At 47.0% G+C, this 14,206-nt stretch overlaps 1 protein-coding gene across 1 annotated transcript in view; it reads right to left on the bottom strand.

The window, feature by feature from the left end:
• Positions 1-14,086, bottom strand: part of Aco2 (aconitase 2) — a 38,903-nt gene extending 24,817 nt beyond the window's left edge. The window contains exon 1 of the mRNA XM_051160045.1: positions 13,933-14,086. Within this exon, the coding sequence (XP_051016002.1) occupies positions 13,933-13,968 (36 nt within the window). The 5' untranslated portion in view covers positions 13,969-14,086. The remainder of the gene's footprint in view (positions 1-13,932) is intronic.
• Between the last annotated feature and the right edge of the window lie 120 nt (positions 14,087-14,206).

The raw sequence follows: 14,206 nt of genomic DNA, 5'->3' as shown, positions 1-14,206 counted from the left end.
AAGAGGGCATCATATCACATTATAGATGGTTGTGAGCCACCATGTGGTTGCTGGGAATTGAACTCAGGACCTCTGGAGGAGCAGTCAGTGCTCTCAAACTCTGAGCCATTTCTCCAGCTCCGACTCCCTTCCCTTTTAACATGTGATCGGTTCCTGATTTCTAATGCTAGGTGGTAAGTGATGCTGTGTAAATTATTTTTTCCTAAGACAGGGTTTCTCTGTGTAGCCTTGGCTGTCCTGGACTAGCTCTGTAGAGCAGGCTGGTCTCAAACTCACAGAGATCCGCCTGCCTCTGCCTCGCCATGTGCTGCGATTACAGATGAGAGCCATGGTGCTTAGCTTGTAACTGAGGTCCACCCAGAGAGGACAGAGGCCTCCTGCCAATACCAGCACAGCCTTGTACATAAGGCACCTGGTAAAGAAATGCTTCTACTCCAACACAAGCCTTCAGGTAACGTTTTCCTTGACTTAAACAGTCTTCCTGAGAGCTGTGCGTGAGGCTCTGCTCCTGCATCTTCTCCATCGTTTCCTCCTCCTTGTATTTGCCCTTCTCCTTTCCTACTTGTCAGGGCTTGGCTTTCCTTTCCAGGATCTTCTTCCGGTCTTTGTCCAGCTCTAGCCTGGTGATGGCCATCTTGCTGGGGTGAGTGCCCACACGTGGACAGTTGTGCCATTAGCCTTTCCTCACTGCACTCATTCAATGTAGATGACATTTCTTCCTGTACACCTGGACCACTTGCCAATCTGCTGGCTTTTGTAGTGTCCTCCAACAACCTGAACATCATCGTCCTTTTGAATGGGCACAGACCAAACATTATCCTTCTGTCTCAGCTCTTTGGAAAAAGGAGAAGACATGATCTTCCTCCAAATGTAAGAAGGTGCACTGAAATGGAGTTTGCGGTTCTTGCTTCAGTCAGAAATCACAAAGGGATTGAAACATCATTTTGGCGGCTGCGATCCAGCAATGGCCGCAAAAGGAAAGAGCCCGAGGTAACAGTTTGAAAAATGTTTTTTGCAGTGCTGATGGCCTCGAGTACTCAACGCTCACCCAACAGCAGCTGCTGAAGTCTGTCCATGCCAGAACCACCCAGACAAGACACCCCAGAATTCCTGAACCACAGGAATTTCACTGAGAGGTATATGTTGGCTGTTGCTTTAAGGCTCTAATGTGAGGCCTCTTTGTTATGCAGCAATGATAAACAACAGTTAGGGTGTAGGATACTCTAGTGAATTTTAAAACTCTGGATGACAACATTAACAGAAAAGGTGACCAAGGAAGACTAAATCAATCTTAGTTAGGGTTTCTATTGCTATGATAAACACCATGACCAAAAAGCAAATTGAGGAAGAAAGGGTTTACTTCCAGGTAACATTCCAGCACTGAGGGAAGTCAGGGAAGAAACTCAGGCAGGGACTGACACAGAAGCCTTGGCAGAGTGCTGCTCACTGGCTTGCCCAGACTGCTTTCCTATGGCATCCAGGACAAGCAGCCCAGGGTAGCGGTGTGCACAGTGAGCGGGTCTTCCCACATCAGTCAGAACAATGATCCCCAAGCGTGCTCACAGGCCAACCCAGCGAAAACTTTTTTAAAAAAGATTTATTTATTTATCATATATACACAGTGTTTTGCCTGCATGTACACACCAAAAGACGGCACCAGATCTCATTATAGATGGCTATGAGCCACCATGTTGTTGCTGGGAATTGAACTCAGGACCTTTGAAAGAGCAGACAGTGCTCTTAACCTCTGAGCCATCTCTCCAGCCCTGGGAATATTTTTTATATGGAGGTTCCCCCTTCCAAAATGACTCTAGCTTGTATCAAGCTGACATAACACTAGCCAGTCCGGAGCCCACAGAAAGGGCAGCAGAGAAGAAGAGCAATTCTCCTTCCAGGTGTCCCTGCTACAGGAGTTACTGACACTGATGACCAGGCCCCTTCCTTAGTTTCCTAGAGACTATGAATCCCTGTTAGTCTCCACAGCAGAACTTAGCACAGGCCTTCAGCCGCCATCCTGTTCACGTGACCCTGTGCTAAGACCAGCACCTCAGGAAGCAGCACCCACCCTCACTGATGATCCTCCCAACGCAGTAACCTTCCCAATGCAGAGCTCAGGTCTACCTGCCCTTAGTTCAAAGTCCAGCCCCAGAGCCTGTCTGTCTGCCTGCCTCTCTAGCTAGGTGTGAAAGTCCTGTCCCATGACACACCACAGGACCTTCCTATGCCAGGGCACAGAAAGGGCAAGAATTTCTGCTGCAGCTACACCCAGGCTAAAACTGAGAGAAGCACACAGGAGGGCAGAGTGGTTTCCATCTGGGTTTTGTTGGGCACAGCCAACTGACCATGTGAGCAGTTTTAGATGACCACAGCCTGCCCTCTCTATGTCCTCCACAAAATGAGAAGCTATCCAGCTGTGGCACACCTTGCCTTTTCACTAACAGCTCAGTGCGGAACAGCTGTCCCTCATCTGTACCTGTCCATATACCTAGAAATGAGCTAACGCTGGACTACATGCAGGAGTCTTATAAGAGAAAAGCCAGCAAGCCGGCCATGTGGTGCACACTTTTAATCCCAGCACTCGGGAGGCAGAGGCAGGCGGATCTCTGTGAGTTCAAGGCCAGCCTGGTCTACAAAAAGAGTCCAGGACAGCCAAGACTACACAGAGAGACCCTGTCTTGAAAAACAAACAGGACAAAGCAAACAACAACAAAAAGATAAAAGTCAGCTTTCCTAAGGAACCTGTGAAACTGGTTCCCATCTGCCAAAAGGAGTCATCTCCCTTACCTCTGGCAGAAGAGACATGTGGCTCTCCACTGAGATATTCCTGTGGCACTTATCAGCTTATCAAAGCCTCTGGGCTCCCTCAGTCCCTACTCACAAGTACCTGTTACACATTGCTTGTGTCCTGACCCTTCTCACCTCATAACCAGCTATTCTCCACTGTTCCCTCATGTACCCTTATTCTCTCTGTGCTAGCTCCACTCCCTGTCCTCTGCTCCCCTAGCCCTGGCACGTCCCATCTGCTGGCCCTATTCAGTCTGATTTTTTTCTCTCTCTGCTCTGGACTCTTCCAAATACCTCTGACTAGTCTCTCTCATATTTACAATAAAAACTTTAACCCTATCTTGGAGTCATCCTGTGAATAGTTTCTTTACTGTGCATGCTAGCACACTCTATCTATTTTTGCAAACTGACTGCCTAAGAATCAGTTACCTTAGAAACAAAAATAATAGCAGGCAAAACCATAAACTGGACTCCTAGTTACAATGCCAACAGCAAGGAAACAGTGCCCATACTGGAAAATAGGCTTATGGAGGAACACTGAGGCCCATGGAGATGGTTCAGTAGACAAGTGTTTGCTATGCATATCTGATGACCTAAACTAAATCTCCAGAATCCAAGAGAGCTCCAACTCCCCAAGTCCATCTTCTGACCCCCACATGCATCATGTGTGTGCTGTATGGCATACGTGTGGAAATCAGAGGACAGCATGCTGGAGGCAGTTCTGTCCTTCCACCTCATGGGTCCCAAGAATTGAGCTCAGGCTGTTAAGGGTTTAATTGGCTGTTTACCCAGTGAACTAACTTAATGGCCCATAAAATAATAAAAATCTATCCCAGCCAGGCGTGGGGGCGCACGCCTGTAATCCCAGCACTTGGGAAGCAGAGGCAGGCAGATCGCTGTGAGTTCCAAGCTGAACTACAGAATGAGTTCTAAGACAGCAAGGGCTATTACACAGAGAAAGCAGGTCTCAAGAAACCAAAAACAAAACAACAACAACAAAAACAGCAATGCCAGCATTTGGGAGTTGAAGCCAAAAGACCTGGAATTTAAGGCCAGCCTGCGCTACAGGAAACCCTCTCTCAAGTGACAGTGGTGGTTAGAGGACAAGAACACGCGCTGCAGCGCTGGAGTGTGCACCTAGCTAATCATCAGGCCCTGGTCTGTCTTCAGCATCACTGCATGAGTTAAGTTTTAAAATTCTGATAAAGACGATAACTTCTGGGTAAAGATAAAATGCTTATAGGTGGGGCTGGAGAGACAGCTCAGCGGTTCAGAGCACTGTCTTCTCTTCCATAGGACTTGGGTTCCATCCCCAGCACCCACATGGCAGCTCACAACTGTCTATAACTCCAGTTCCAATGGATCTGATGCCTACATACCAATGCACATAAAATAAAACTAAATTTAAAAAATTTTTAAAATATACGTATGAGTGCCAACCATGCATGAGACAAGCACTGGCTGAGAACTCTGCACACATTGTATCTTCTAATCTTCAAAGCCACCTGTGGAGTAACTCCTCTGGGGACCTATCTTCCCATGGAGGATGAGGGACTAAGGACACATGACAGCAGGTGGGAGACCCAAACCCAGCCCAACTAGTCAACTTGTCTGCTCCCGCCTCAGGCATGCTATTCAAGTCTCTAAGCCTGTCCCCAAAATGGGTTCAGTTTCATAGTATTGAAGACAAGAGGAGCCATAAAACATGGCTAAACAAGGCAGCAACACATACCAGCACTGGAGAAGTGGAATAAGAGAACAGAGTTCAAGGTCACTCTCAGGCACATGCCAGTTTGAAGGCAACCTTGGCTACCTAAGTAAGTCTGGGTCTCAAAACAAACAAGCGAACAAAGAAACAAAATCCTTAACCCCAGTGTTGCCTTGCTTTCTCTGTGACAGTATCTGTGAATGTCCATAGCCTATGGTGCAATCATTAGTTCTTTTCAGTATACAGGAAAAGACTCAGGGAAATGGCACTTGTGACTGTGTCTGTCTTTCATCCTGTAAGTAACAAGCTGCACATGAGGTAATCATCTCTTAACTGCTGTGTCTTAACTGCACTAGTCAGTCTGTGGGCCCTGTTTAGTGTGAGCTGGGCAGTGCGTGGGACGCGTTAAAGATTTAATTTGGCTTCTAACAATGGGGAAGCCACAGAAACTTTAAACAAGATTATGAGATCACAGTTGAATTTAAAAAATCATTGTGGTTATTACACAATGTATTCAAAGATGTGGAAAGCACCTGAAGAGGCTGCTGGCAGCTTTCCCCATAAGTTGTGCTAGGAATACACTGTACCTATCATTTGAACCCCTGTTATGCTCCAAGATGAAAGACAGCCCTACAGCTTTGTTGGGTCGAGATCAAGATTGCAAAGGTCGTAAAGGAGACCGACAACTGACAGTAAGAACTCTGCTTGGGATGCCTGGAGGACAATTCACAGAGGAGGAGGGTGTGCGCAGGTATAAAAGACAAAGCAGAGACCAAACCTGGTGAGGTAGAGTACCTTTAGGTAAAGTAAGCCCTCAGGAAGGCGGAGGCAGGAGAATGAGTTCAGACTGGGGCTATAGGCTAAGAGTCTGTCTCAAAACAATGCAGGACCAGACAAAAGGCTAGACACTCTAAAAGGTGGGATGGCCCTCTCTAAACCTAAACTCTAAATTGTGGTTTTCCAAGAGGAACACGGCACAAGGAACAGAGCACAAGGAACAGAGCCCACCACTAGTCCAGGCCGTGCCTGTCATGGCCCGTGGCTGGTACAAAGGCAGATTCGTCCCATGCTGTCATGCCTCGCTTCTACCAGAACTATGTGTTTGAGCTACCACGCCACTGGGATGTGCCCCTAGAAAGCCAAGGAGATGCAGGTGGCTGAGCTGTTCAGAGACTGGGCTCCTGGGCCAGGCAGGGTCACCTGACTTTGCTTCAGTGAGAGATAAGTCACCAGGTACCTGCCAACATGCCACTGTGGATGCCCCAATACAAGAACCAGGTACAGAAATGACATCCTTCTAGATCTGGGTCCTCTCCCTTAGACTCTCACCTCCTGGGCAGTGAGCCCTAGCAATTCCTGACCTCTCTTGAGCCCTGTAACATAAGGCAGAAGAGCAGAGCCGGTGAGGGTGGGAATGATAACACAGAGGGGCAGTGAGGACTGGGAGAGGAGGCGGAGAACTCAGGGGCTAGCTGACTTTATTAGGAGGAAACAGGAGAGACGGCCATGGGAATCCAGATGGGGTCAGACCCGGATATTCTTGGCCATGGCCTCCACAGTTCTAAGGCTCACTGCTCTCAGCAACTAGCTAACTGTTCAGCCCTTCCAGACAGGGAAGCCTCAGGAAGAGCTCCTTCTAGGTGGGCAACCCAGGAATGCCTGTCACTCGACACCTGTGGAGTGGAAGCATCTTCCCACACCTCCACTGCAGCCTCCAACAACATGTTCCCATCCCACCCCCACCCAGGCGATAGGCACAGCTTGGCACCTCTCCTAAGAATCCGGAGCCACACAAGTCCCTCTTGCCAGCAGGCAAGCAGCTAGCTCAGTTGCTATGCAACCAGGAAGAAAAAAAGTGGGGCTGTCCTTTGCAGAGACAAGGAAAAGTACTATGAAGAGCCAAGCCTCCCCAGGTCACAGCCTCTAAACAGCTACCAGAGGCAGCAGGGGTTCCTTTAAGAAACAGGCCGATGGCTTCACTCATCCGTCTAATTCTCTTTTGCAGCTGTTCAGCAGCAGAGACTGAGCACATCTTGCGCTGCATACAAATCCTGAGTCCTGCTCTGGCCTCCAGATTAGGCAGCAGTTCTACAGCAACCCTCTGAGAAGGGCATCCTCCAAAGCTCTTCAGGCCGCCTGTGAGCCCAGGCAAGAACAGAGCTGCCAGTGAGACCCACACCTCCACCTCGCTGGTATCTGGGGTGGGAGGCAATCACAGCCCCAAGAGACATACACTGAAACCAGCGGGGGCCAACTCAACTGTGCACCCCATATCCAACTACTCTCCAGAGATCTGGCTTCTGCTCCTACCCCCGGGGGAGGGCTCTGGGGAAACAGGTGGGCTAGGCTCTGCTGTCCATCTGCCACCAGCATCTGGCTCCGCAGAGTGCTACCTGTGACCTCAGGTGAACTATTTAACCTCTGTGGCCTCAATCTCATCATACAAAAACAGGCTAGGAATGCTGACATCTTAGGGTTACTGTGAAGGACAAGCGGTTCAACCCTGGTCAAATAAGACCTAGGAAAGCTGGGCGTGGTGGTGCGCGCCTTTAATCCCAGCACTCGGGAGGCAGAGGCAGGTGGATCGCTGTGAGTTCGAGGCCAGCCTGGTCTACAAAGCGAGTCCAAGACAGCCAGGGCTACACAGAGAAACCCTGTCTTGAAAAACAAAAAAAAAAAAAAAAAAAAAAAGAAGAAGAAGAAGAAGACCTAGGACGGATTGCTGTGAGTTTGAAGCCAGCCTGGCTAGTTCCAGGATAGTCAAAGCTATACAAAGAAACCTTGTCTCAAAAAACAAACTTAAAGAAAAGACCTAGGCCCATGACTGGTGAAAGGACCTGAACTTACCATGAGGCAGCTGATACGATCCCTGTTCCCCAGGCCTGAACTGGCGGCTCCAACATCACCAACAGCAGTGGGCAGAGCAGACAGAGGGCTGAGTCTGTAATGAGGCCTAGCACACCCAGCCACCTCTTGCTTCAGCCCTGCATTATAGCATTTAAATTTTTGCTCCCTTGAAGCAAGACAAGCCTTTCACTGGCCTTCATTTAAAGTCAGCCTCTACAGCTCCGCTGCTGAATGTAGTCCTGTCAGAGGGATTGTGTATAAGTAACACTAACAGGCTGAGCATGGCGACTCACACCTCTAACCTCAACTCTCGGGAGGCAGAGGCAGGCAGATCTGAGTTTGAGGCCAGCCTAGTCTACAAAGTGAGTTCTAGGCTAGCCAAGGCTATTTAGTGAGTGAGATCCTGTCTCAAAAAGGGAGGTGGGTGGACGGACCATGTCTTTAATCCCAGCATCCAGGAGTCAGAGGCAGGTAGACCTCTGTGGTAAATGCGGGGTAATAGAGGCTGTAAGTTGGCTGTGGACAAGTTAGAGACAGGAACTAACATATCCTGTATGGCATATCCCACACCTGATTTGCCCTAAGTATTTGATACCTAGACTGCCACAACTATCTGAGGACCTTAACCTTAATTACAAAACTGGTGACCTCTTGCTTGAACTAAACCTTGTAAAATGAACTCAAGAAAGCTATGCCTTCTAGAAACTTCAATATAGCTTCTATAGGTGCACTGTGAGATATCCCTGTAGAATTCTGTGCCTAGTCTCAATTGGGAAGGGCTTATTCATAAAATAAGAAACTGGGATGGACAATATGGCTCAGAAGATAAAGGTACTACAGGCCAAACCCCATGACCTGAGTTCAATCTCCAGCCCCATGTGGTGAGAGAGAACTAACTCACACAAGCTGTGCTGCAACATGCATGTGCATTGTGGCATGCACATACCACGTTCCCTTAGCACAAAATAAATGTGTACAAAAAAAGAGAAAAGAAAAGAAACTTTACAATTTGTTTTCATTTTGTCAGAGCCTCACATATCCCAGGCTAGTCTCAAACTTGTACACATACACCCCACACACATGCACGCGCGCGCGCACACACAGGAGACGTCTCCACTACCAGCACATTAGGCTCAGAGACTCCAGGTGTCCCTGTTCCTCTTTGATCTCTGATGCTCCAGCAACTACGCAGTAACTCAGCTTCTTCTCCTCTAGCATAAACCAGTTATGTTAGTCCCTGGTTTTAAAATGGTCCGGTGCTCGGGTTGGAGAGATAGCACAGCGGTTAAGAACATTGGCTGCTGTTCCAGAGGACCTGGGTTCAATTCCCAAGAGCTCACAACAGTCTGCCAACTCTGATATCAGGAGAGCTGATGGCCTCTTTTGGCCTCCACGGGCACTGCATGCACATGGTGCATAGACACACATACAGACAAACTACACATCCAAGTTTTTAAAAAATGGGGGAGGGGGGACTAAAGCAGGATATAGTGGCCCACACCTTTAATCCCCACATTCAGGAAGCAAAGGCAGATAGACCTCTGTGAGTTCAAGGCTACCCTAGATAGGTATTCTAGGCTAGCCAGCCTACATAGAGAAACCCTGCCTCAAAAAAACAAAAATAAACAAATAAATACTAAAAAAAAATACCCCCCCTAAAAAAACAAACCCATCCAGTGGACTTTCCTTTGGGTGTTCAAATGGCTGTCAACCTGAAGCTCCTTAACACGTCTTCCCTTCCTCGCCTGACGTCAAGCCTACTGCCTTGTCTCACCCTCAGCTCCACCTGGTACTCCGTGCACTGCTCCTTCTGTCTGCCATTTCTTTCCCTGAAACCCTGACTGGCTATCTTGTTATCACCCAAACCTCAGCTCAAAGGGCATTTCTGTTGTCCCCAACCACCCAGGCTTGAAATTGACACATTCCACCCCACACTTTTACCTCTCTACGCTTTTTTGTCCTAATTCTTCTTCATCTTACCTTTATTCTACTTACCTTCGTAACAACCAATCTCTTCTGCTTGCTTGTTTTTAAGACAGGGTCTCTCTGTGAGATGCACTTCCCTCTGCTCCACGCCTCATAGTGCTGGGATTAAAGGCAAGTGCCACCACCAGCAGGCAAAACCAAACTTCTTATTTCTCTACGCAGTCATTTCTGTCTACCCTTCCCCCTCACTCTGGAACGTGCTGAGGCTACAGGCATGTGCCGCTATCCCTGGCTTAGCTTCCCTAAGCTTGTTTACTTCCCACGTCCAGAGCCTAGGCCATGCTAGGCAGCAAGCTTGCAACACCAGACGGCAGAGCTGCCGCTTGTCCTCAACATGGTATGCTCATTACCCACATCTGAGATCTAAAGCTAGTCCAACGAACTCACACTCTTTCAACTTAAAGCAATAGTTCATCCCAGGATCTACAGTAACCTGTTTAAAATTCAAAGAGCTTTGTTTTGTTTTGTTTTGTGTGTGTATGGGAGTGGAGGTTGAGACAAGGTTTCTCTGTGTAGCCCTGGCTGTCCTGGAACTTTCTTTGTAGACCAGGCTGGATTTTTTATTTATTTTTTTTGGGGGGGTTTGTTCAAGACAGGGTTTCTCTGTGTAGCCTTGACTGTCCTGGACTCACTTAGTAGTCCAGGCTGGCCTCAAAGTCACAGAGGTCCACCTACCTCTGCCTCTCAAGTGCTGGAATTAAAGGTGTGCACCACCACTGCCCAGTTTGTTCGGTTTAAAGATTTATTTATTTATTATGTATACAGTGTTCTGCCTGCATGTACACTTGCATGCCAGAAGAGGGCACCAGCTCTCATTACAGATGGTTGTGAGCCACCATGTGGTGGCTGGGAATTGAACTCAGGACCTCTGGAAGAGCAGTCAGCGCTCTTAACCTCTGAGCCATCTCTCCAGTTTTTGTTTTTTGTTTTTGTTGTTGTTTTTTTTTTTAACCATGAAATTTTGTAGAAAACTATGCCACAGATGTCACACCAAGGTTACATGAGAACCTAAATTCCAGTACTGAGAAGTGTATCTGAAGTATCACCTTTCATTTACCTACAGTCAAACGCACAAAAGTAAACATTAAAAACAAAAAGTGAAAGCCAGGCACAGTGGCACACACCACCTGCAAAGGCAAGTGGATCTCTGTGAGTTCGAGACCAGCCTGATCTACAAAGTGAGTCCAGGACAGCCAGGGCTGTTACACAGAAAAAAAAAAATCAAAACAAAAACCAAAAAGTGAATGTGATTTAAAAAACAAAACAAAAAACCCAAAACCTTTCAGCACCTATTTTCTTAATTTTGTTTCTAATCTTTTTTACCTGGTAGCAAGTACAGTCAAAACAACAGAATGTGCTGAATTTAGTGCTGTTGTTAGGTTATGGAGCCAGTGGTACCTTGTTCTGAGGCTGAGTCTTACTGCCAGTTGCTACCCTCAGGTTTTGGAATCAGAAATGTGCAGATCCAAATTACATCATATCCATTAAAAGTAGTAATAAAGTCTGATGTGCACAGATCTTGTTTTAAGGAGTGTACAGAACTCTTACTGGTGTCAGGGAGGGTTTGAAATACTCTACAAGCTGGGCATGGTGGCTCATGCCTTTAATCCCAGCACTCAGGAGGCAGAGGCAGGCAGATCAATATGAGTTCAAGGCCAGCCTGGTCTACAAAGCAAGTCCAAGGCAGCCAAGGCTACACAGAGAAACCCTGACACGAAAAATCAAAATAAATAAATAAATAATAAAAAAGAAATACTCTACAACTGTACTTGATTAAAACATATATATTACGGTATCTGAAAGATGAGGAAATGAAGTAACTTGCTGAATATCACAGTTACTTAGAACTAAAGACAAGAATTAAACCCAGGCATTCTAATGCATGAGTTCAGGCCATTAACCTCTATGCTGTATTTCCTCTCTGTTTCTTCACTGGAACACAGCTGCTCACAGGTCTGCCTTATCCCAGCAATTACTGTAAGGTAAATGCTATTGTTAATGGCAGCACTGATGCTAACCATTCTGTAACCTTCCATCACATTTGGTCCAGCCAAAAGAGGATGAATGAGGGTTCAAGCTGAGAAAGGTCTCCAAGGCTACACTAGAATATGTAGACATTCCACAACAACAGGAACTAGAGATTCCTGAGAGATGGCTTAGTGGTTAAGATCACTGGCAGTTTTTCCAGAGGACAGGGTTTGACTCCCAGCACCCAGATGGTGGCTCACAACCATCTGTAACTCCAGTTCCAGGGAGTCTGATTCTCTCTTCTGGCTTCTGTGAACACTGCAGGCATGCAGGCAAAACACCAAAACATATAAAATAAAATAATAATAAAACTTTCAATACACTAAAAAAAAAATCAGCTGTCTTCTTACCAATTTTTCTACTGGCCATGGTGGTGCATGCCTGTACTCAAAGCACCCAGGATGCTGAGGCAGGAGAATCGAAAGTTCAAGACAGCACAAGCAACAGAGTAAGAACCAGTCTCAAAAACAAAACAAGAAGAAAAGGAAAAGCCAATAATGTTCATGAAGTAATCAGTGCGTGCTGGAGATTGAGCAGACAGAAGTACTAAGGTGGTAACATCACTTCTCAAATGCCTCCAAGTATCAACGAGGCAAAGGAAAGGCGCTCTCTGAGTCCAGAGGCGCTAGGCATTGCCACAGACAGCCTGGCGCTCTGGACGCACTGGTGTTTTGAATAGAATATAGTGTTACTCATTCCCCTCAGCTGATATACACACATATACATACATATCAGGAGACTTTGATTTTAACCCTGACGCTAGCAGTCACCCAAGCTCTCAAGGTCTTCGATTCTCCGCCTGTGAGATGTTGAACTACAGCACCGTAACATATTATGATTCAGTGCTCAGTAATGTTTTATTAATGAAGGCCATCCCCAACTGCTAGACAAAGAACGTAGCCGGTTACAGGGACAAGGTCATGGGAGCAGGCCGGGCCGGGACCTAGAGCCCAGAGCTCTTTCTATACTGCTCGACCATTCAGACTTTCCGAGGTCCAAGTGTGACATTATTCCTTTCTTCCAAATGCAAAAGGCATTTATCCTATTAAATAACCTTTGCCTGACTCCACTAAATCACAGGATAACAGGGTCAGGACAAGACTCACTATCTAAAGAATCAAAAGAACTGAAGAGATGACAGCCACAATTCCCTTACCTTGGCCAAAATTCAAATGATTTGTTCAGATAAACGAGGAGTTTGATTTTAAGTAAAGTAACTTAAACACACACACACACACACACACTTCAAATGAGAATGCTTCCTGAGAGCAAATTTTGTTTGTTTGTTTTGTTTTTATTTTTTGAAACAGGGTTTCTCTGTGTAGCAGCTTTGGCTGTCCTAGACTCGCTTTGTAGACCAGGCTGGCCTTGAACTCACAGTGAGCTGCCTATTTCTGCCTCCCCAGTGCTGGGATTAAACGTGTGCACCACCATGCCTGGCTCTTTTTTTTTTTTTTTTTTTTTTTAATTACTAAATCTATTTTCAAAGTTGCGCCACTTGGTCCAAAGCAGATTCACAAAAATAATCATGAAAGGTTGCCAGGAAATATCTACAGGTATTTTATTGCTTTGTTTTTATTAACAAAATACACGCTTTCCAGTAAATGTAATATTAAACCTTCCTAAGGCTGTCAAGTTAGGAGTGGAAAACCATCTGACAGTCATAGTCAACTTCCTAGATGTCTCATAACAGGAGAGTCAAGGTCAAACTGTTCAGTCTTCTCGTCTTTCCACTTAGTATGCAAAAAGCAACTAACTGTAAGTTCAAAGTACTTGATTCTGCACTCTGGGATATACAAACGGTCACACCCTGGTTCAGAAAGTTCTGTGACATTAGGCTGCAGGGTCACTGTTCAGGCTATGGCACTTTGGTGACTCTATGAAAGCCAGAACTCTCGTCTACTTTCTTTCAATTTTTCTATCTATCAAGTTGGGAAAAAGATTATCTGACATCTGTGTCACCAGATCAAATATATATAAGTCAAGTAATATTAGTTAACAGTTTTGACATCTTATGCAAAGGTGAGAAACTACTGTTGTTATCATGACACTTTACTACGTTGGGGCCCAGAATAATCTAGTCTTTCTTGCATCTCTGACCCCGAGTGTCCTCAAAGGGTAGTACTGGGTATAGCTTCTGCAGACTCCGGGCCCGGCAACCACGGACATAGACGGAAAGCAAGCCTCTGCTGCTGATGGGAAGTGAAGGCTTCAAGCACCCGGCTTAGAGGAACCCAAAATCACCGCGCCCCCCAGTCACCTTGTCTTCACCTTGAGGAACAGAAAACCACCCTAGCGGGGAATTCGGCCCTCATACTATAAGGGGTGCGTCCACCCTTTACCAGGCTGCCGCTGATTAGACTCAAGGTTCCCGCCGACGAGGGCTGGGAACTGACTATGCCAGGGACGCCTTGACCTAGGACATCGCTGGAACGGACAAGGGCGGTGGGCCCGCAAACCGGACAAGTACGCCAAAAGTCAGCCCCAGGTCGAGTCCGCCTCGCCTAGCCTCGCCTACCGCCGCAGGCAGCGCACGAGGCTCCCCGCCCCCGGGAACCCACACATCTGAGCTCGCTCACCTGCAGCCGAGTCACCAGCAGGCTGTAAGGCGCCATTTTGTGCACTGACAAAGATGAGGTCGCGTGAAAGTGACGTGCACGCGGCGCATTTAAAGGTATGGGGAGGGGCGGGGCTTCTCGGAATACGTCAGAACCTGGAGGGCGCAGTGGGCGGGGCTTAGGTGACGGGAATCGCGTGTCTAAGGACAAAACTGCCAGCTTGGCATTCGGCGCAATCTTGTCATCTTTGCATTTGGGAATAAGAGCTGGAGGGGAGTCCAGAGTTCAAGGTCAT

The sequence above is a fragment of the Acomys russatus genome, chromosome 17, assembly GCF_903995435.1.
Source record: "Acomys russatus chromosome 17, mAcoRus1.1, whole genome shotgun sequence".
Classification (NCBI taxonomy): Eukaryota; Metazoa; Chordata; class Mammalia; order Rodentia; family Muridae; genus Acomys; species Acomys russatus.
The sequence above is the reverse complement of the archived record's forward strand: the minus strand, read 5'-3'. Positions and strand labels throughout refer to the sequence as shown.